The sequence below is a fragment of the Natator depressus genome, chromosome 13 (assembly GCF_965152275.1).
Source record: "Natator depressus isolate rNatDep1 chromosome 13, rNatDep2.hap1, whole genome shotgun sequence".
Taxonomy (NCBI): Eukaryota; Metazoa; Chordata; order Testudines; family Cheloniidae; genus Natator; species Natator depressus.
The window spans coordinates 18819969-18840955 of record NC_134246.1 but is presented as its reverse complement, the minus strand read 5'-3'; the positions used below and the strand labels follow the sequence as shown (position 1 = coordinate 18840955).

Sequence of the window (20987 nt, the reverse complement as noted above, 5' to 3'; positions counted from 1 at the left end):
CTCTTCCAGATGTGTCTCAGCCGAACATGCTACCATTGATGGTTTTAATCAAAGCAGATTCAGCAACCATTACTGCTGATTCTCCTGTATGTTACTCAACCCAGAAACTGTTGTCTGCAGTATTAAATAAATAAATAAAACCCATCATTTCACAGATTGCACCCTCAGATGTCATTTTGCTGAGCCCAAGTTCATCCAGGCTCCCCTGTTTTACTGAAGATTTTCTTTAGATAGTTGGTATAAAATTTTCAAAATTTAGATGTTGTTTTAGCAAGATACACTTGTTGGTAACTGTGTGTGAGAGAGGGAATAGTACTCAAAAGCGTAAACTTGCACACACATATACACATTTTACATGCAGTTACCTTTTGCACATGCCAAAATATACAATTTAAAGAAAAACAGGAGTTGAAACATTTGGAAAAAAGTTAAAGAGCACATACTGGGAAGTGGGATATGGACTTTGGTATTACAAAAGCGAGCAGGGGAAAAACAATAGAAAAATCATCAATCAGGCAATGGCTAATGAAATCCCCGAACAATGATGTAATTAGAGTGCATTAATCATTATAAAAGATCCACCCCCCCCTTAAACATCTGCTCCCATTCACTTGGCAACAATCTGGGCAGTGTCATGAATAATGGGATTTTGGAGTTCATTGAAGGGTGCGTGTTATTTGAGAAATTGTATAGAGCATCCCAATCTTGGCAGGGATCTGGAACTAAATATTTTTTTCCCCTTCCCAATTTGGTTGTAGAGATTTTAAAATATAAATGAGACAGTTGGATGTCACTTCACAATGGAATAGAAAGCCTGACCAACATACAGTAACCTAAAGGCTTTGCCTGCAGATTTGTCTAATGGATGCACTTTCAATATTTTAAACTTATCCAGTACATTTCAGGACTCTGCCTCCTGGTCACTGGCATTCTTAAAATACTCAGGGACAGATTCTGCATTGTACTGGGCACAGCAGAGTGGAGTGGTCTGCAAGAAAGTCAGTTACAGCTCCCTAAGTCCTAGGAGCTGCTCTAAGTTGCACAAGATGACAACAGTTCCCAATGGTTTGCCATCTTTCTGGAGACAGAGCCTATCACACTCTGGCTAGTTCTCCTACCCACCTTGGCATGCCCTCTGGACTAGGGATAGAAGTATATGCGCTAGCTACACCAGCTCTCCAACTGCTAAGGTTTCTCCCACTAAGGAAATCCCCAACTGGGGGAATCACAGGAAATCTCCCCTCCCTTTAAGTTGCTGGAGTGGCACAGAGGGAGCTTGCACTATTGTTATGAAAAGCAGTAAAAGGAATGTTTCGTATCATAAGCAGCGAGGGAACCCATGTTTGCCTTTGCTCTTGAGCTTGTGCAAGTGAATGTAATACAATCCAGCAGATCACCACACTGCTAACCAAAGGAAAATGTAAAATCTTGTATGTGTCATGCAAAAATGTAACTGGCTCTCCTGTTATACATTATGGGATTATTATTGTTAACAATGGCAGAAGCAGGGTATATTTCACTGTTTCTTCAAAGTGTGCTGTTTGACTTTGTAGGGATAGTTCGCTGGATTGTGTAGGTTAGAGAGTCAGGACTGGTGGCTTCCATTTCCAGCTCTGCTGTTGACTCACTGTGTGACTTAGGACAAGTCACATAGGGAGAGATTTTTAAAGCCAGAGGCCAGTTTTGCACCCACATATAACTCCGATAGCTAGATAAATCTAAATGCAATTGATTGCACAGACAAGTATTTGTGGGTGTAATTAAAAGCTCCCCCCCCACCTTCTGATTTTTGTCTCGCTGTGCTTCAGTTTCCTCATCTGTAAAACAAGAATAGCACTTAACTTTGGTTGCCCAGCCGTTCTGAGGCTGTGTAAAATGCTTTGAGGTCCTCAAGTGAAAGGGGCTATCCGAATGCAAAATATTGATACATGGAAGGTTTTCTTTTTAATGAAATTGTCTGTAAGACACTGCAGTTATGGAGCAGGGAACATACAGATTTGGCCAGTTTCTGCTGATTTTAGTTCACCCAGTTTGTGCACAGTTAGGTGGCTTCGCTGAAGCACAAGATTTGACTCTGTGCGTGAGGTACTGTACTAGAAGGTAATGGTATGCGTGTGTGCATGGGCAGTCCAGGGAGGCAGATGAGGGGAAGCCAAAGGTGTCACGTTGGAGGAAGAAAAGGGAGAATGGGCTGTGAAGATGGAGTTGATGTAGCTGAACATTTTTGGTATCCAAATCCCATGCAAATATTCAAGCTATCTGGTATCCATTGTTGGCCTTGTGCACATCCCCAGTGGATAGATTTGATGAATTGATGGGGAGCAGTTGCTGCGTAGTTAGAGTGAGGAGTTTGAAGTCAGAACTCCTGAATTCTGTTTCAGTCTCAGCTGTTTGATCTTGGGCAACACACTTCGCCTCTCTGTGCCTAGCTTACCCCAGCGTATAATGATACTAACCTAGCTCCCAGGGGGCTTGTGCTGTTTGTAAAGTGGTTGGAAATGCTCAGATGAAAAGTACATAGTTTATTGTTCTTGATCTCTCCATGCTGGTCACTTTACATACTGATATTTTCCCTTAAGCAAAAAAGAAAAGAAAATACAATAGACCAAATGGAAGTGCCTAGGCTAGTTTAACAGAAGTACAGTGTCCAGGCTTCAGATTTGTATGTTGCTAAGTTTTAACGTCGTGCCATTTTAAGTGTACTGTACTATGCATTTTAATACCAGCTCCACAGTCACTGCCACGCCATCTGCTGCCTTTATACTACTGAATAGACGGATCGTTATCGTGGAGCAGGGAGTAGTCCGCAGCTGAGTTAGCTGAACAATGTGTTCAGCGGTAAATAGAAAGGTGAGCTGGTTCAAACCCTGACTTGGGACCCTCCGTATGCTTCTGATCCATTCACAGCAGTGGGAGCCTTTTGAAGTACTTCTCCCCTCCCCCCACTCCCTATCCCCACAGCTGTCATCTCCCAGGTTCTGCTCCCTGTCCCTGCTCTGGAACGCTTCTCTAAAAGCAGAATCATGCTTTCTCTTAATGCGATAGCCTCAGGGGGACTGGAGTGAGGACAAGCCTGACAAATGGTGCAAGCTGCTTGTATGGCTGCGAAGCGCAAAGGGAAAAAAATAGTGCAGTGTCTTTGAATCCTTCGATCTGTTTTTGTAAACAGTTCATCTTTACCCATTTAGCTCTGGAATTTCTAAGGCCACTGGGTTTCCCTCGTAGGCCACTGGATTTCTTCAAAGTTCAAAACTTAGGGGAGGTTTCCATGTCCGCACAGGAAACAAGTGACTTATTCCTACTGCCGATCTTTGTAGAAGATTGATGTCTATGAAACTTATTTTATGTAAAACTGCCTGCACCTTTCTAAAGTGACATATGGGTCCCTAGTTGTGTCTACCCCGATCACAGTGGCCAAAATTTTCAAACTTAGGTGCCCAAAGTTAAGCACCTAAACCCATAAAAAAGTAGCCTGAAATTCCAAAGGTGGTGAGCAACTGTAGTTCAAAGGGAGGTCTTGGGAGCACTTCTGAAAGCGTAGGTGCTTGAAGTTAAGTTTGAAATGTAGTGTTTAGATTGGTATTCACACACGTACTCTGTGTGTGTGTGTGTGTTGAGTTTTGAGTAATGTTCCTGGTGGTGGTCCTTATTTTATCTGCACTAGTTTATCTGATCTGTTGTTATCATGTATTATATTACCATTGTGTGGATGTTTTATATATACGTATATCTGGTTTCATCTGAAAACTTAAACCCCACATGACAGCAATTGCTCCTGTGGCATTTCCAGCTTAACCAAAATCAGGTGACTTTCAAGAGAGAGACTGTTCTTGTGTAACTTTGCCACCTGATGGTCAGAACAGAGAGGTTTGGAGTGGCTTTCGGAGAAACATCCAAAAGTTATCAGGATTAACCTGGATCTTCGAATCTCTCCCATCACAAGTAATAACTTTCTTCTTGTTATATCTTAAGGCTGGGTAATATAGTTAACTGCCCTCAACTTCATATTCAGCCCTTAATTCTTATTCCCAGAGCCTTATCAGATACCACTGCACACATAAGGAGGTGTGGTTAATACTTAAATATATTGCTTGTTCTGACGGCATTTAAGAGATTCAGAAATTTAATTTTGTGATGGCAAAATCCAGGAAGAGAGAGAAACATTAATCAAATGGGTGTAATCTCCAAGGAAACAAATACTTCATTTTAATTCAGCATTTCCCTTTGATGAAAACTTTAGTGAACGTTATTATGTAGAATTTATATGAAGCTTGGGTTTAGGTAATCAGCTTTAATATTTATACTCTTAGGGATAAAATGGAATCATTAGCAAGCATGCATAATTAATGAATAAATTATATGTTCCTTTGTTTTCCTTCAGGTATAAGGAAATGCTAGATCTAGTGATATCACCCAGCCTGACTGTAAACAGACAGTGTCCCGACAGACTGAAGCTTAACCTTTCTAACATTTATGCCACAGCTCCAGATGACATAGAAGGTAGGCTGCCTCTTCTGCTTATGGTTTATTAACTTTAGACTGTTAGCATCAGGGGTATATACAACAACAAAAGGAACTGACCAGGTATGAGGCCTGTGCTTGTAAGAATTAGTCCTTTGATGCAAGAAGCAGTTAAAATTTCTATTTGATGTTTTTGTAACAAGTCCGGTGATGTTTGAATCTGATTTGAATGCAATTAGAAATGAAATCATAGACATACATGCACATCAGAATAACGTGTGTATAAAAGTGTATTTTAAATCATCGTTGGCTGTTTTATTTTTGGCCCCCACCAATCCATCAGCCCCTAAGGGTAGCATTAATTTGAACCCCGAGTTCTAGTAGTCATGTTGCTGTTCGGAGGAGAGAAGGGGTGAAAGCACAGAGGCTGCCATTCCTAATCGCCCAGAATGCAAATAGGAAACATTTTACCAAAGCAGTTGCTGTGCCACACTTCATGTCGAGCTGAGATCATTGCTGTCATTTCTGAACAGTCACTCCCCAGATCTGTGGTATGGAGTTTCATATTTGGCAGGTACCAAGGGGCAAATTCTTTCAGTGGTTGAGGCTATGATGGAAACTTATCTGCCCTCCTCCTTCTCCTCCCCTCCCCCCGCCATCTCTCCCATTATACTGTTCAAGTGAAGGAAACAGAAGAATGTTAAATCTGTTTTTAAAATTATTGGCAAATGATGCAGCCAAACTAGTTCTCGCCAGTACAGTTCCAGCTATTGTTTGCTGTGGTCAGGATCCCTCAGCCTTCCTGTTGGAGCAGAGTTAGCAAAAGGCACTGACTATTATGTTTAACTATCGTGTTTAACTCTTTATTTGCAGGGTGTTAGAAGCCACTGTATGTTGGCTGCGTGTGTTAGAAGCCACATGTTGTATCTGTGTTTGTTGAGCCTTTAGGAATTAAGTTGGATCGAAGCATGTATAGCATGACCACCAATTCAAAAGGTTTGTTGGAAGGATCAGAATCTATAGGAAATACCTTTAAAATGTATATATTTATAGAAGTGTTGGAGCTAAAACTTACAGACTCCTTGGGGCAAAGACATTTTCTTCTCATATGTCTGTAAAGTGTTACCAACTTTTATTGTGCTATATAAGAGTCATTGCAGGAAAAGCTCTGCACTTGAACACTGTTGTGCTAGTGACAGCTAATGTTAATGGATTTCTACCAGAAATATTGTAGCTATTTCTTTTTGCATGTTATGAGAAGCTCCCCGAAACAACATTGTATGTTATATTCTTTCACTTGAAAATGTTACTTATTGATTTGGGGGAAATGAAAATATTTGTGCAAACGTTAGGGTGCAGATTTCCAGAGTTTCATCTGCAAAAATGGATACAAATTTATGTGCCTGAGTTTCACATGGAATTGTCACAGCTGCAAGTTCAGTTGCAATGCTTGTGCATGCAGACGTCCAGTTAGCTGTCTGTGTGGTCATTTTCGTGTGCAATTGCTGTCACTGGATGTGACATCATAGTAATTGTACATGCAGATTCACCCAGAGTATGAAATCCTGAATATTTGGATCAAAATGTTTATATTTTAATTGACTTTACATTTTCCTTTAGGACACAAAGTACAAGTAATAAAAGTATCCTATTAAAAAAGGACAGTATTCTAAAGTAATGGTCCAAAACAGTGTAGTAACACGTTATACATGGACATGCATACCCCCACAATAAGTGCCTATTTCTCATTCTGAAAGAATGTATTGAATACATATTCAACCCTGAGCCTGCTTTTAATCTTAAAAAATATGCAGCAATAAAACGAACCTGCTGCTGTTGGCCTGTTAGTTCTCCTACCATTTTCAAACACAAAGGCATTAAAAAATGAAAAACAGAAAGGATGTATTTTACAAAAATACAGTGTTATTAGGGGAAAAAGGGTCTAGGCTATAGAAAGAGTAAGAATTTATTTTCAAAATCTAAAATCTAATTGTATTAAAAACTTTCTTGCAGGTAAGTCCAAGCAAATTGCTCATAGTGAAATCGTTGAATCAGGTAAGCCCTACTTTTTTAAACAGAATCTTTCTCCTATATCTCCTTGTCACTAATACGTCTTTTTTACAATGTTTTACAAACATGAAATAATCCTTACAGTCACACCCCAGTGTGGTAGGTCAGTATCATCCTCATATTACAGATGGAGAAACTGAGGCAGAGAGGTGAGGGCTGGGATGTTCAAAAAAGCCTCAGGGATTTAAGTGCTCAACTCCAAGGGGGATGTCCGATTCCTTTAGGTTGCTGTGAGAATCCCACCTTAACCTAAACGATTTGTCCAAGGCCATTGGAGGAGTTATTACTGTTATTTTGTTTCCATCAATACCGCCCCGTGCAGTACGTGCTGTACAAACAGATAATGTGCTATACCCTGCCTGGAAAACATTACAGTCTAAAATGTGAGAGGTACAGGCAGACTAATGAGGGGTAGGACAAAAAGATGCATCATTAAATACAATGTCAGGTAGCCCAATGGTTTTTCCTTTTTAAAAGGCATAGGACCTGAGTCGACAGTTACCTTGCCATTATCAGCTGACAAGTTTCTCCTAGACATCATGGTAGAACTGGTCCTTTAGGGTGGATTTGGATGTGGAGAGGGTAGTGTCTGTGGGTTAGCACAGGAAGAGCTTTCCATATGGAGCAGATAGCTTGGATGCAGATGGCTGTGGGGGCAGTGAACTAAGAGTGGGGTGAAATCCTGGCCCCATTGAAGTGAATGGTAGTTTTGCCATTGACTTCAATGGAGTCAGGATTTCACTCACTGTGTCAAGGGTGACATAACTGGCAGAAGGAAGAGGGTTAGGGGAGGTGTGGAGGATGGTAGAGAGGAGTGGAATCAGGAAGGGCTCTGAAGGGAAGGACAAGAAGCTGAATTAGATGCTGAAGAGGTTGGGGAGAAAGTGGCACATAGTGGAGTAGGGATTCAAAGAGGGAGGTGATACGGTCTGAGCAATTAGCAAGGAATATGATCTCAGTAGCTATGCTTGTTATGTCCTGGATGGGGAGAGGGCAGGTGATGTGTCAGGGAAACCAGAAGGAAAGAGGTTACAGGAATCAAATTGGGGGGTTGAAAGGCATAGGGAAAAAAAGATGTGTCATAGACATTGTGTGGGAGGGAAGTGGGAGAATCTGGGCATGTCTTCAATGTGTGGGGCAAGAGAGAGAGAGCAGTCAAAGATGACTTCAGCTTTCGGGCCTGAATGATAGGGTGTTGTGACAGCAAATGAGAAGAGTAGGGGGAGTTTCTGTAGCATCTCTGGAAAGAGGCACCTTTCCTTTAGATGCCTAAATATGGCAATAAGGATTTAAGTACAGTCACTTAAGCTCTAAAGTAGTTGACTTCTAACCTCTATAAAAACATTGACACAACTACATAAATAGACAGATGAGTAAATAATAAATAAGTTGTATACATTTTGTGAATGTTGATTTTTTTTGAGTAAACTTTTCTTAGACTATTCGAAACTTTGACCAAACAAGGAATGAATTGTTTACAAAAATGTTCATAGAAATGTTCCCATCTTTTGAGCAGCTCTAATAAATAATTATTTTTCAGGAAATGCATCTGTTTAATCATTTGTAGTAATAATGTTATTGAAGGAGAATATACACATTTAAAATTTAGAAAGAGAATAATTTCCCTTTTAATTACTATTAATAATAATTTTGTTTTTCAAGTACCCATTCCACTGTTAACATGTTCATGGCTCCCCATAAACAAGGAAACAGAAAAATTACAATAGATACAAATAATTTTTAATTAAGTCTGTAATTAAAAAATTCCATTGGGTTTAATGTCTTTTTTCTTAATACCTCAATTTAATCCGAATTTTAGAATAAGCATGATAAAACCACATAAACCACCATGAAAAAAGCTGGCCGGGGGGGGGGGGTGGAGTATAATTTAATTTCCAGGAGAGAGCTGGAGAGGGGACTGGGAAAGATGAATCTTTTATATAACGGCATGCTGTATATTTTGGAAATGTTCTCTCTAGATTAATGGAATGACAAGTTACTTGAGCCCATAGGATTATTTCCATATATTTCGAGTTTATACATATTTGCATATTTCATTAAATAAAACATGTTTAAAATGTTTAATTCACTAACTTATGCATCGCTGAGCACACTGAAGTCGTATAATTTTAGGTGACTTCCTAATGAGGATAATTCTCTTGTAGCATTGCGGGTGTGTCCTAGCTGATGCATTGGATTGTGCTGCAGATGCTTCCTACCTCCTGTGTCACATGGCAACTTGCATGCACTGGGAGGCGCTGCAGGTGCCCCCTCTCTGGTTTGTGGGGCCTGCAGTGCAGGTGCGTTCTGTTCTGCCTGACAAGTTGGGTGAATTATGAATCCTGCATAGCAAATCTCATAGTAATGCCAGCACTGGGGCTGCCCCTGTAATGTAATGGTCATGCGTGTTCTCCCGGACACATTAAATGATGCTGGGCAATATGACATTAGATGTGCACTCCCTGGCACAGTGTGCAGTTAGCCTGGCATGTTGGATAGCACTGTTGACATCAGGAACATGGTGGATGTGTCCTGCCTGACATTACTGATTATGATTTATTGTTTATAGTGCTGTAACATCTGAAGGCCTCAGTTAGGAATTGGGACCTAGCACGTTGGATGGCATTGTTGAAGCATTCTGCTTAGTACACAAGGTGGCATTGTGAGTGCACCCCAATGCATGCGTGTCTGGTATAGCAGGACACGCTGTTGTGTGTCCTGCTGAATGCATGCCTGTGGCATCAGGCAACTCAGAAGTTAACCTAACAGGTTTTTTTTTAGTCTTACTTAAACCTAAATTTGCCTCTAAAAGAGATTTTATTGATTTTGCTGGATATAAACATATGGTGTGTGGGAAGGCAACCTATGTGTGTTCACTTGTGTTACCAGTTTTCAGTGCTATGCTAATATTGTAATCAACGGGCTAGGCAATAATTGTCTTCCAAGATCCAGTACAAGGAGAGATGAAAACTTAAAGAATCTTTGTCCTGATACATTTTAAAAAAGTGGGACACCGAATGGTGGGAATACAAAAGAAATTTTAAAGACAGAACATGGTGTGTTTTGTAAATGTCATTTCACAACTAAAGAGGTTGCTTTTGCAACCCTTGTCACATGAGTAGTCCTATTGAAATCATGCATTGCTGAGTAGTCAACATGGGTAGTGGTAGTGAAATCACTGGGACTGCTGATGGCTGCAGAACTGGGCCCACCATCATTATGTGGCTCCATACTTACATCAAGAAAAACCCGGTAGATTAGTCAATCAATTGATAGGTTCCTGGGTGCACATAAAGCTGATTTTATTAATTAGCATTAAAATGGAAAGTTACTGTGTAGTTTCTCATAATTGCCTTAAAAGTCTTTGAGGATTTCAATACAAATATTCGTCTAGTTATTGTGTACATTTCTGTGTCTAGCAATGATCAGAACAGTGGCATCAACTTAGCCATATAACAGAATGTTACTGAAAACCAGAGACACTTTAATTTTGTTTTTCAGGTAACAAAGCAGCATCACAGTGTCCTCTCCATCTCTACTCCACAGAGTGAGTGTGTCTGACAGCGTTCAAGTACTATAGATTATACACTTTGTTTTGCTGATTAACCATTTTGAGGGGGGGGCCCCTGCAACCTTGAAAAGCCTGAAGAACATGATCCTTCAGCCTTTGCACCTGTTCTACTGCAAGTCGCAGGCCAGATCTGCCCTAGGAGCCCCTGGCTGGCATAGCTATACTGGTATCCTATCCCAGCAAAATCACCCCTAGTGTAGATGCTGTTATACCGGTGAAGCTTCTTGTGCTTTTGCCAGTATAGCTTATTTCCCTCCACACACCCCCCACCCCCCGAGCCAAATAAACTATACAAACAAAAGTACAGTTTTAGCAAGATGCTATATTAGGGGCTTTTGCCAGCACAGCTATGTCAGTCAGAGAACTCCTCACCACACCTCTGACCAATACAGCTGTGCCTTCAAACGTTTGTAGAGTAGACCTGGTGTTAGCCCCAGAAAACCATTTATTAATCAAGTTGGACAGGGAGTCAAAGAGACTTGGAGGTTCTCCATACAACTCATTTCTACCCCGGGAATGCAGATCTTATCATTTTGAACATAGGATCATTTATAAGTGACTACAGAGGAAAATGTGACATTTCAAAGGTGTTCCAGGAAACTGGATTGTTTTTGTGACTTTGAAATGAAACCTGAAAATCACAGATTGCAACAATTTTAAAAAGTGACAAATATTTTGTGCCGCCCGAGGTTATAGCACTGACCAAGCATTAGGATGGCATTGTGCCCTCTCACTTAGTGATATCTCTGTAGCCCACTGCCAGAAGTGGGGTACTTGAGCAAACGGTCTGACCCAGTGTGGCATATTTTATATGCCTATAATATGTAGAATAACATCACGTGTAGCCATTCTAGTCAAATATGTCACTGGAAGATTTTGCAGCCAGATTAGTGAGATTACTCTAGAAAACCACATACGATTAGTATTGCCATAGACAGTCTGTTTTCTTGTTCTGAACAGACATCATCCCCATATAGTGACAGTCCCATCTTTTCCAACAATGGCAACCTATGGACAGACCCAGTACAGTGCAGGAATCCAGCAAGCCGCTACTTACGCTGCATACCCTCCACCAGGACAACCTTATGGAATACCCTCCTACAGTGAGTAATCTTACTTTGTTAGGTTATCTCTAAGAGCTTCTGCTTTCACTAGAGAATGTCTTATTCTTCTGACCCAAAAAGAGCATACTTAATGATTAAACCTTCCAGTCAAAAACTCTTTAATTCTACAGTGGCTGGGGTTTTTTCCTTTTCTTTTTTGGCTTGGAGAAAAATTCAGATTTGTCAAAAGTTTTAGAAAGACTTTCCTCTGTGCTCTCCAGATATTCAGCTCAAGTGGAAAGGCACATACTAGCCTGAGTTATAATCCTATAAACTAAGTAGGGTTGGACCTGGGCAGCAGCAGAATAGGAGATATCCTGGAAAAATCCAGGTGCTGCAAAGCATGACAGTAGGGAGTCCGTAGCTGGTGAAGTTTCCTGTGACTCAGTACTGAGGCCAGCCTCCTAGAAAGTGCTTTTCTCTTGGAGGTACCATCTTTGTAATAAGGCTCTGAACACTTGTGACCATTAGAGACCTTGGGGTAAATCCTCAACTGGCGCAAACTGGCATAGCCTCACTGGACTGCAGTGGGAGCTATGCTGCTTTACATCAGCAGAGGATCTAGACCTGTATGTCCAGGCTTGCAAGATTGGGAGGGGAGGTGGGGTGGTAAAAAAAATCTACTTTTGCAAACTGTGCTTTGCCTCCCTACGTTCCCTTTGCAGTTTCAGTTACATGGGCCAGTCTTCATTTCCTTCCTAAAAACTTGTGTGTATCACTGATGATACAGAATGGTTATTACACTGCAGATGAGTAAATTTAACAAGTGGTGGGTGAAATGATCTCTGTACTACACAATGCTTTGTGATTAGAGATACTAATACATTTGCAAGGTATTATTATTAAATATTGCATATATATTCTAAATGTAAATACAATAAATGTTTTCAGACATACAGTATAGTAAAGATAATGGAAAGCAGATTTTTTCCTGAGGCTGTCTTACCATTTCAACATCTAAGAATCTGTTCCACCTCCTCTGTGTGTTCAAATTGAAGGGGAGCCAGTCTCCATTCTGTGTAAATTGATGTCATGTGAGATCTATTTAGTGGGTTTGATTATTTTCAGTCACACTATAAAGCTTCAGTAGATCTACTTGCTACTGGAATTGTGCTATTCACATGCTTATAGCATATTCAGTACTACCCAAAACTGCTGTGTGGTTTTGCTTCCAATCCTACAGTCAGTTTTGACAGTCTTTGAGCTCCCATGCCCTTGTTTATTTGGTAAGTACAGTATTGCTTCCCAACATATAGCCATAAAAACACAAACCTGTTACACAGCTATTGACAAAGTTTTTAGTTCAGGAAAACTCCAACCTAACAATCTGTGAAAGGTCTGGGTAACAGGCTTGGGAAAGTAAAATCTATCATGACGATTAGAGGAATGTTTTGAGTTGATTTTCTGGAATTACAAACACAAATGTATCAGCTGGATGGTTTCCAAGGCAAACTCTGAACAGTTGTCCCTGTTAGAGCAGGTGAAAATATAGCCATTTGCTACTGGCTAGCGTCTTTAGGGCACACACATGTCAGGCCCGCATACTGCTTATAAATCCTGTAGATTACCTATTACCATCCTTGAAGAGTGGTTTCCCTCCCTTGCCCCCACCCTCAATAATATATATGATACTGTATATGAGAAATCCCACCTGGCTGACGACCAAGAACAATGAAGCAGTATTGTTTTTAGACACAAAAAATAAAACTAGGCCAGTTTCTAGACAAAACAGAGCATTGTGTGGAAATTAATTTGGTGCTAAGTTATTTCGCTGTCTGACAACAATTTTTAGACTTCCAGAAAGGCCCAGTCACTGAAGATTAATTGTGATCAGGGCTGTAATAGGTTGAGTGTTCACATGCATGGTGCTGATGTAATTGAAAAACAAATGTGATGTTATGAAAAACAGTTTCTCTTTGCGCACACCCGCAAACCCCCTAGCAGACAGGCTCTACCAGCAATAAGGGAGCCTGACACCTACCACAGCCCGCACTTGCTCATTGTCCAAACAAATTTCCTGGGTTTCAGTATGGAATGTTGTTATCCCATTGGTAATCTGCATTTAAATTGCATGCATTTCATCTAACATTGATTGTTTCTCCTTAGAAATACGTGACTTTGTCCCAGGAGAAGCTATTCAGTAAAATTTACTCCCACCCTCAGCGAGTGCAGACTCACTGTGCTTTCTCACATTGAAGGAATTGGCCAAGATAGACAGCAACAACTTGGTTGGCTGAAGCCAAATTAATTTGATGTTGCTTTGGATGGTTTGCCCAGAAGTGCACAAAAATGGCAGCAACCTGGGCAGCTCATAAATCCAAGAGCAGACCATCAATAGTCTCTTTGTTTAACCGTGGCACTCAGGGTGTGTTTTGTGACCATATTTTGTTTTGTGCAAATACACATGCAAAGAGGCAGAGGACCAGACCCAAAAGGTTTGTAAAAAAGACACACCTTTCAGCTATTTACTTTAAAAATACAGCAGCATGATCTCAGCAGGCCCGGGTGATAAAATATCAGACCCTTTCACTGCCTGCGAAGGTTCCATCTTGCAATGTTAAATTCAGTTAGTGTTGCTCCTTCTGTGATTTGACATGCATTTTAATTGCCTGATTTTAGTACCAAGGAGATTTTTCTAGGGATTTGTGCATTGCTCAGCTTTACAATTGTTAACTATATGTGACTATCTAGTGTTCACACCTAACTGATATCCCTCCAATATGACTTGCTGACAAATATTGCGTTATCTCATTCTAAATGGAGCTGATGAAATAATTTAATTTAAAAAAATCTTTCAATCATGAATGTTTACGTGAATAGAAGTAACTGAGTTTAGTTTACTATAATTCATGTGATCATGTTGTTAGCAATTACCAGCATTCTGAGAACCCCTCAGTATGTTCACAACTGCAAAAGTTTAATGAAGTTTGGCACAAGTGTTTAGTTGTCCAAAAAATCTTTCTGGAAAGTGGATTACTTGTTATTTTCCTGTCTTTAAGTTAGTCATCCATTCAGAGAACAGAAACTGTATCATGGCAATCAATCACCCAATAATGACTACTTAGTATAGTTAACACAAATAGTTTGTGGTGAACATATAGGCCATACGTTATTTCAGAAAAATATTTGGCTAATGCTACTAGTGAATAATGAAAATGTTTTAAAAAATTGGGATTTGTTTGCTAATAAAAAAGGTTAAATCCAAACTGAATATTAAAAACAATAGTTTGATCAGTGTCAACTCTAGCTAAAATGTCAAAGGCATTGAAATTTTTTGTTATACCTGTATATGATGAGATCAAGCAGAACCCTAACATTGTGCGTTTGGTTCCTTTTATATCCTCCAAAGGCATCAAAACAGAAGATAGTCTGAGCCATTCTCCAGGACAGAGTGGGTTTCTTAGCTATGGATCCACCTTCAGTACCCCAACAACAGGACAAGCACCGTACACCTACCAGATGCATGGTCAGTAGGGCTAATTTTCTTGCAGTTTATAGTCTACTAAGGTCTGCAGCTCCAAGCACCAGGCAGTAAAATCAGGTTTCATCTGTTGGAAATATGAAGAAAAACAGGAGAGTACCAAATTGCTGTTATTTTGATCTGAAATATGCTGAGTGTGGAAGAACCATTTTCAATATTGACAACCCCAAGTGTTCATAGATGATGAGTCAGGCTCCAAAAATCAAATAATGAGATTGGCTTTAAAAGCTTGAGATTTTTACACAGCTTTGGGTCACATTTTCAAGCTTTTCTTGACAATTATGAGGGGAGGGCCAGAAATTTACTCCACTCCCACACACCCAGTAAAACCTGAGTTTCAACCTAATCACTTTGACTCCTGGAGCAGGGGCTTTTAGAGAAACACCAGATATCATGAGACTTCCAGATATCATAAGACTCACGAGGGTTGGTAACACTGCTTTTTATTTGTTGATTTCAGTGTGGAGTCCTAGACTCATAAAGTACATTAAAATATTGGAATTTAATTTGTGATTTTTTTTGTTAGCCTATTTTTTTGATGCAGTGGAATTTGATTTTGGTGCTATCAGTCAGATACCTGAATTGGGAGTGGTTCACTTCCAGTATCTTTCTTGATACTTTATATATTCTGTCTGTTTTATGCTGTGGCATTTGCAGCCCCTGACCTTAGTGAATAGTATTAATTTTCTAATACTTCCTTGTGTCATTCACCAAGAGGATGGGGGATGTGTTCTCATTTTCAAAATCCTTACAGGAAGCAAAAAAATGTGGGGGAGGGCAATCTGCGCTACAGTTTGGGTTATGCAATAGCTCTAATAATCTGGATCTAAAAGTGCTTGCCCAGAAAACATTGCAGGAAGTGGTGATTAGATCTAATGTACTGGCAGCTGGAGAGTGAAATTATTGTGGCATATTTCCTGTTCTATGTACCAGTGCGCTGTTGCTTTTTACAGTGAGGGGCATAGGGTGTAGGAACTGATTAGTGTGTTGCTGATATAAAGTGGGTCATGTCATTCCTACACATGAAGTAATCTAAAATATCCAAGGGGAGAGTAGCTTCATTTTCACTTAGAGTAGTGACACACCAGTTTGAGTCCAATATGAAGGTTGCACTGAATTGGACAGGATGAAAAAAAGTATTTTCTCCTCCTCACCTGGAATTTTGTCCTTCACTAGACTTCAGTGCACCTACATTTTACAGTGCCAGTGACTTCTCTGTGATGTGAAGAATTGTGACTAAATGAAACTAATGAACATTAAGGGACTGATGCTGAGAGGACTTGTGATCTATATGCAAAATATTTCTGCTGTTTCTTAGCCTGTGCAAGCTTCAAAAAGCCAAGGGTGTGGGCTCTGTGGGAGGCTGAGTTATAGAAGGGAAAGGATAAGCATTTAGAGAGTCAGAACAAATCACTCCAGGATTCAACTGGGAGAGGGAAAGCAAAATACAAAGGATGATAATGCTTTGCACTTATCTTGCCCCTTTATCTGAGAGTCTCAACACATTTTAGAAACTGAACCACAGAAAAGTTAAGTGACTTTCCCAAGGTCACATAATCAGTTAGTGGTGGAGAGGAAAGAGAACCCACGTCTTCTGTCTTCCAGTCCTTTCTTTTGATCTCTAGACTATGGCCTTGTTGTGGCCACAATGCCCTTTTCTGTTTACAGCTAAACTACCCACGGACATGCTGCAAAGAAAGAGGAAGGGAATTGTTTTCCTGCCCATCCGTGAAGGGATGGACGGACACACTGAGTATAACTTGTCCTCTGCTCTGCTTTATTTTTCTTTTTAAATTTAAAAAAATCAAACCCTAAATAGACATATAACCATAAACAGATTTTTTTAAAATTTAGATACAGCAATAATCTACGGAAGTTGGGAAGGGAGAGGTGATCCTGGGCTGAGATGTCATATGCTAAGATTATCAGAGCCAGTTTTCATTGTAGGGTGCTACTACACCCCTTAGAGTATGTGGGCCAGCAGAAACTGATGAATCCTTAACCACAGTAGCACTGGCAGTACATACAGGAGCACTGGGGGAATTGGCTGTAAACATCAGCCTTATCTAGTACTTAACACAGAGCCCACTGAATCAACGGAAAGACTCCCATTGACTTAAGCGAACTCTGGATCAGGTTCACACTGGGGCATTTGGAGGAATCCAGAATGAAGTTATCAACTGCTAATCACATCCCTGGAAGCTATATATTTATTCTGTCCTGAAATGTAAAGGATTCTTCCTGACCATCCTTGTCACTGGATTAATGGTTGCTTCCACTTTCTCCTTTCTGCATCTCAGTCTTAAAATAACTCTGAACAATAAGCATGCTGTTCTGCAATAAGGACCCTTCTTTCTGTGTATCGTTGGAAAAGCATCCGTTTGTTCTTACCATCAGCTCTAGATATGGGAATGTCGTGGGCTGAGTGCAGCTTCATCTGTGTCAGGAAGTGCTGGGCCTGATGTCCCCTTGCAGCAGTAGCAGCTGTACTGTGTCCCAATTAACTTCAGTGAGATTTAGTGCTAATGGCTGTAAAACTGCTATTGACAAAGTACAGGCATTTTCCAATGGTGTCTCGTAAGGCGGGTAATATTCCTGCCCACTTTTTGTTTCCTCAGACCTTTTAGAGGGTCTGCACATGTGCTTTGTATTAGCTACAAAAATCTGAGTTGTTTTGGAAGGTACTCGTTACTCACTTGGGACCAAAATTTTCAAAGATGGCCTCTCTTTGTGCAATCTGGAGATTTGTATGAGCGAATCTTGTGCACTATCACTTGTGAATGCAAATACTGGATGCTACTTGTCCAAAACTACTGACACAGGCAAATAGTGTAAATTATACTTAAAATGAACTGGAAAGAACTTCATGCTTGTCTGCACACACAGAAGTCTTTCAAGTGTCCACTGTGTCAATGCTGTACAGTTAGATCATTTCACAATGCTTTATTGGTGTCCCCAGTTGGATAATTTCAGGCAGCCTCTCAAAGCCGGTACTGTAAAAAGAGTTTTTATAGTGGCAGGTGCTGGTCCCCAGTAAAACTGTCCAGGAATAAATAAGCTGTTTCCCCTTGTCCTAGCTGCTCAGGAGCACAAGGGCTTTAACCTAAAGTTTATTTACCTTTCCTGAGTGCTGGTGAAAGGTTTGGCTGGGATGCTCTGAGCCTTCCTGCCCCAATTGCTACTGAGGAATGTGCACTCCACGCTTTCCCACGCTAGTGCTCCTGGGAGGGAGGGGGTGAGGGCAGATTGTTTTCTCTCCCTGACATTAACAAGTGACTTTCCACGCTCACTCTGTCTCCAGGACCTTATTGGATCTCTTCCCAGCTCAGATCAGTCCCGCTGGTCACCCTGCTGTTGAGCCCACAGAGTGAGTCAGGGTGATGGGCTAAAACAGCTGAAAGTACAATTTATTTATTTACTTTTTATAAAGCCAAAGCTCAGGAGGGCTTTAAAAGTCAAACTCTCAACTCTGCATCAAGGACAAAGTATTTTACATCATTTTAAAAGAGAAAAGGGCTCTTCAAAGACAGTGACACATGCACGACTATGATCAGGAAAGGTTCTTACAGCACCCCATGTTGGACAGTTCTGCATTTTAATTTGTGAGAAAAATAGTTCTCCTGGGAAAAGATGTAAAATTACTGAAATATATATAGTACAAATGTGTAAATGAATTAGCTTCAACTGTGATTTCCCGGATTTAGGGCTGACTTCCCATTAATATTTTAGCAAATGAGTTTATGAGCAGGAGTGTTTGGTGAAACCATGAACTCTAAGCAAATCGTGCAGAATTCACACCAGAACACTGGTTCTAAGAGTTACACACATCCAACCAGGGAATAGGAGCATACCATGGATGTATTGTGCCAATCAAGATTGTAAAAAATGCCATCATGAGCTCCACATGCTTTGTCTTACCGTGACTCTAGATCACATTTTCTCAGGTCCCAAGTTAAAATTTGGGTTTTTTTTTCCCAAATGCCAGCACAGCCTCAGCCTGGGATAATGAGAAGCAAGCCAGAATCTCTCCTCCTTGTCCATCATTATAAGTAATAAGGATTCTTGAAGCCAAAATCTGCTTTCCCTGTGCAATCTCATTAGACATTGTTATAGGGCAGAATTTGACTTTTCGTTTGGAACTCCAGATGCCAATTGTGTGCATGATGTGCTAGCAGGAGTAAAAAAATAATTTTGGTCACTAAAGATATGCAGAATAAGAGGGACACTATTCTGAAGACATAGTGGGGGAAACCCAATGAAATAGAAAAGGTGGGCCTGGCCCCTGACACGAAAATAACCCTAATGTGGTGCCAGTATCCATATGCTAAATATCTGATACAGTGTGACACATATATGTAAAACATAGGGGATAGGACTAAGCAGTTTCACATCTTGCAAACATATGGCATAAAATGAAATATATAACAAAGATATTTTAAACTGAAATCTCTTTTAATGTAATTGCACTGTAAAAAATCGATCTTAATGTGTGATCAATCTTTGAATTATATGGCTACACCCTGAAACTTTATATTTGTTCTAAAATAGTGAATTTATGTAACTGGCATATAAATTTACATGCAACAAATATCTTTGTGAAAATAAAATGTTTTTCATGATGAAGGAAATTCAAGAACACACAGATAGGAAAATGGGAGAGACCAGGATATGTGACTGTTTTGGGGGTACCAGTTGCTCCCAGGGCAATTTCAAATGAAAAGAGGAGGGAGCGCCTTGCTTTAGACCCTTTTACTTTCAAGGTAATGTGCCCCAGTGCTCACTAATTGAAATCTCTAATTAAGGTGTTTATGCATGAAGGAAACATTGCTTTAGGCCTATACCATTCCCTCAGTGGACCTGCATCTAGGCACACACCTTCGGTGTATATAATGTCTTCTGCAGTTTCCACAGTATGCATCCGATGAAGTGAGCTGTAGCTCATGAAAGCTCATGCTCAAATAAATTGGTTAGTCTCTAAGGTGCCACAAGTACTCCTTTTCTTTTTGCGAATACAGACTAACACGGCTGTTACTCTGAAACCTTCGGTACTGACTCCCAGAAAGATTAGAGAGACAGGGCTGGGTGGGATAATCTCTTTTATTGGAACAACTTCTGTTAGTGAGGGAGACAAGCTTTCCAGCTTTTCCCAGAAAGATGACATCCTAGACTAGGTAACAGAAGAGAGTTATTGTGCCTTTTAACAAACTACTTCTAGGGCCAAATCTTCAGACCCTTTAGAGGAACAATGATGTGCTAATTTGCTTATGAAATTATCATTCATTTAGCACGGATAACATGATGCAAGACACACAGATTAAATTCAGTCCATGCCCAAAACAATCTAAAAGGGCAGTTACCAAAACTGAGTGCAGACATCAGATGAGCAAATCCCTAAATGCATCCGATTGGCAGTTACCTGTTTTGCCTGCAACTGTGGTAATTGCACATGCAAATTAGGTGCACAGTAGTGCATGCATTTAGGCTCCTAATCTGGCCAATAAATAAATAAATAAAATTAAAAAATCTGACCCTAGGTGTTCCATTAGCAAGGGAGGGGAAAAAAAGAATGTTCCACCAATCCTAGCAGAGGGAATTTTTCCAAAAAAATAAAATAAATCCTGGACATTTCCTTCCTATCTTCTTCTAGCCATTGGAGCTGATCAAAAAAATAGGAAAAATGTTTCCCTTCCCCCCCGCCCCCAAAATTCAAAATTTCAACAAATTTTCCATCCAGCTCTAATATGGTAGCTGGTCAGAATATGGGAGAAATTTTCCATTACTTTATTTTTTTTTTAATTCATCCCCTTTGTTGAAATTCAGAATTTTGACAAAATGTTTAAAAGATTGAAACTTGGAAAATTTTGAGCAGACCTTATATCCATTTTGTTGCAGAATCCATCCCCACATTTGACAGCCATTAGGCCACTGGCGTCCAATACAGGAGGGCGGCCCGTCTTAGCAACACTAACACTCCATGCTGTACCCAGCTCTACCAAGTGTATTAACAAGTCTTGTGTGTCCCTTCTCATTTCCATCCCTCTTCCATCCCCCTTTTTGCCATTTGGTTGTTCTTGTATCTTTTGGTGCCACCTTTCCTTTTCCTGGGGCCAACTGCTGCTGGTGCCCCTTCATGCGCATGACTGTGTGTGAGAGAGAGAAAGGAACTCTGTGTCTGCTTTCACCCTCAGTTACTGTGGATTTTGGCACTGGTGTCACTCCACCAGTGGAGTTTCCTCTGGATTTTCACTGATGTAACAGAACAAAATCTGGTCCTCTGTAAAAGCAAAATTGTCACTCCTTA

General features: G+C 40.3%; 1 protein-coding gene across 5 annotated transcripts in view; it reads left to right on the top strand.

The window, feature by feature from the left end:
* Window positions 1-20987, top strand: part of EYA2 (EYA transcriptional coactivator and phosphatase 2) — a 154891-nt gene that overhangs the window by 55572 nt on the left and 78332 nt on the right. For 2 of the 5 annotated variants that reach the window (XM_074970084.1, XM_074970083.1), the window contains 4 exons: window positions 4382-4500; window positions 10033-10078; window positions 11063-11205; window positions 14555-14671. In XM_074970084.1, coding sequence (XP_074826185.1) covers window positions 4392-4500; window positions 10033-10078; window positions 11063-11205; window positions 14555-14671 — 415 coding nt within the window. In that variant the 5' untranslated portion in view covers window positions 4382-4391. Of the gene's footprint in view, window positions 1-4381; window positions 4501-6474; window positions 6517-8741; window positions 8832-10032; window positions 10079-11062; window positions 11206-14554; window positions 14672-20987 lie in introns of those variants that run through there. The other 3 variants (XM_074970087.1, XM_074970085.1, XM_074970086.1) reach the window with 3 other exon arrangements.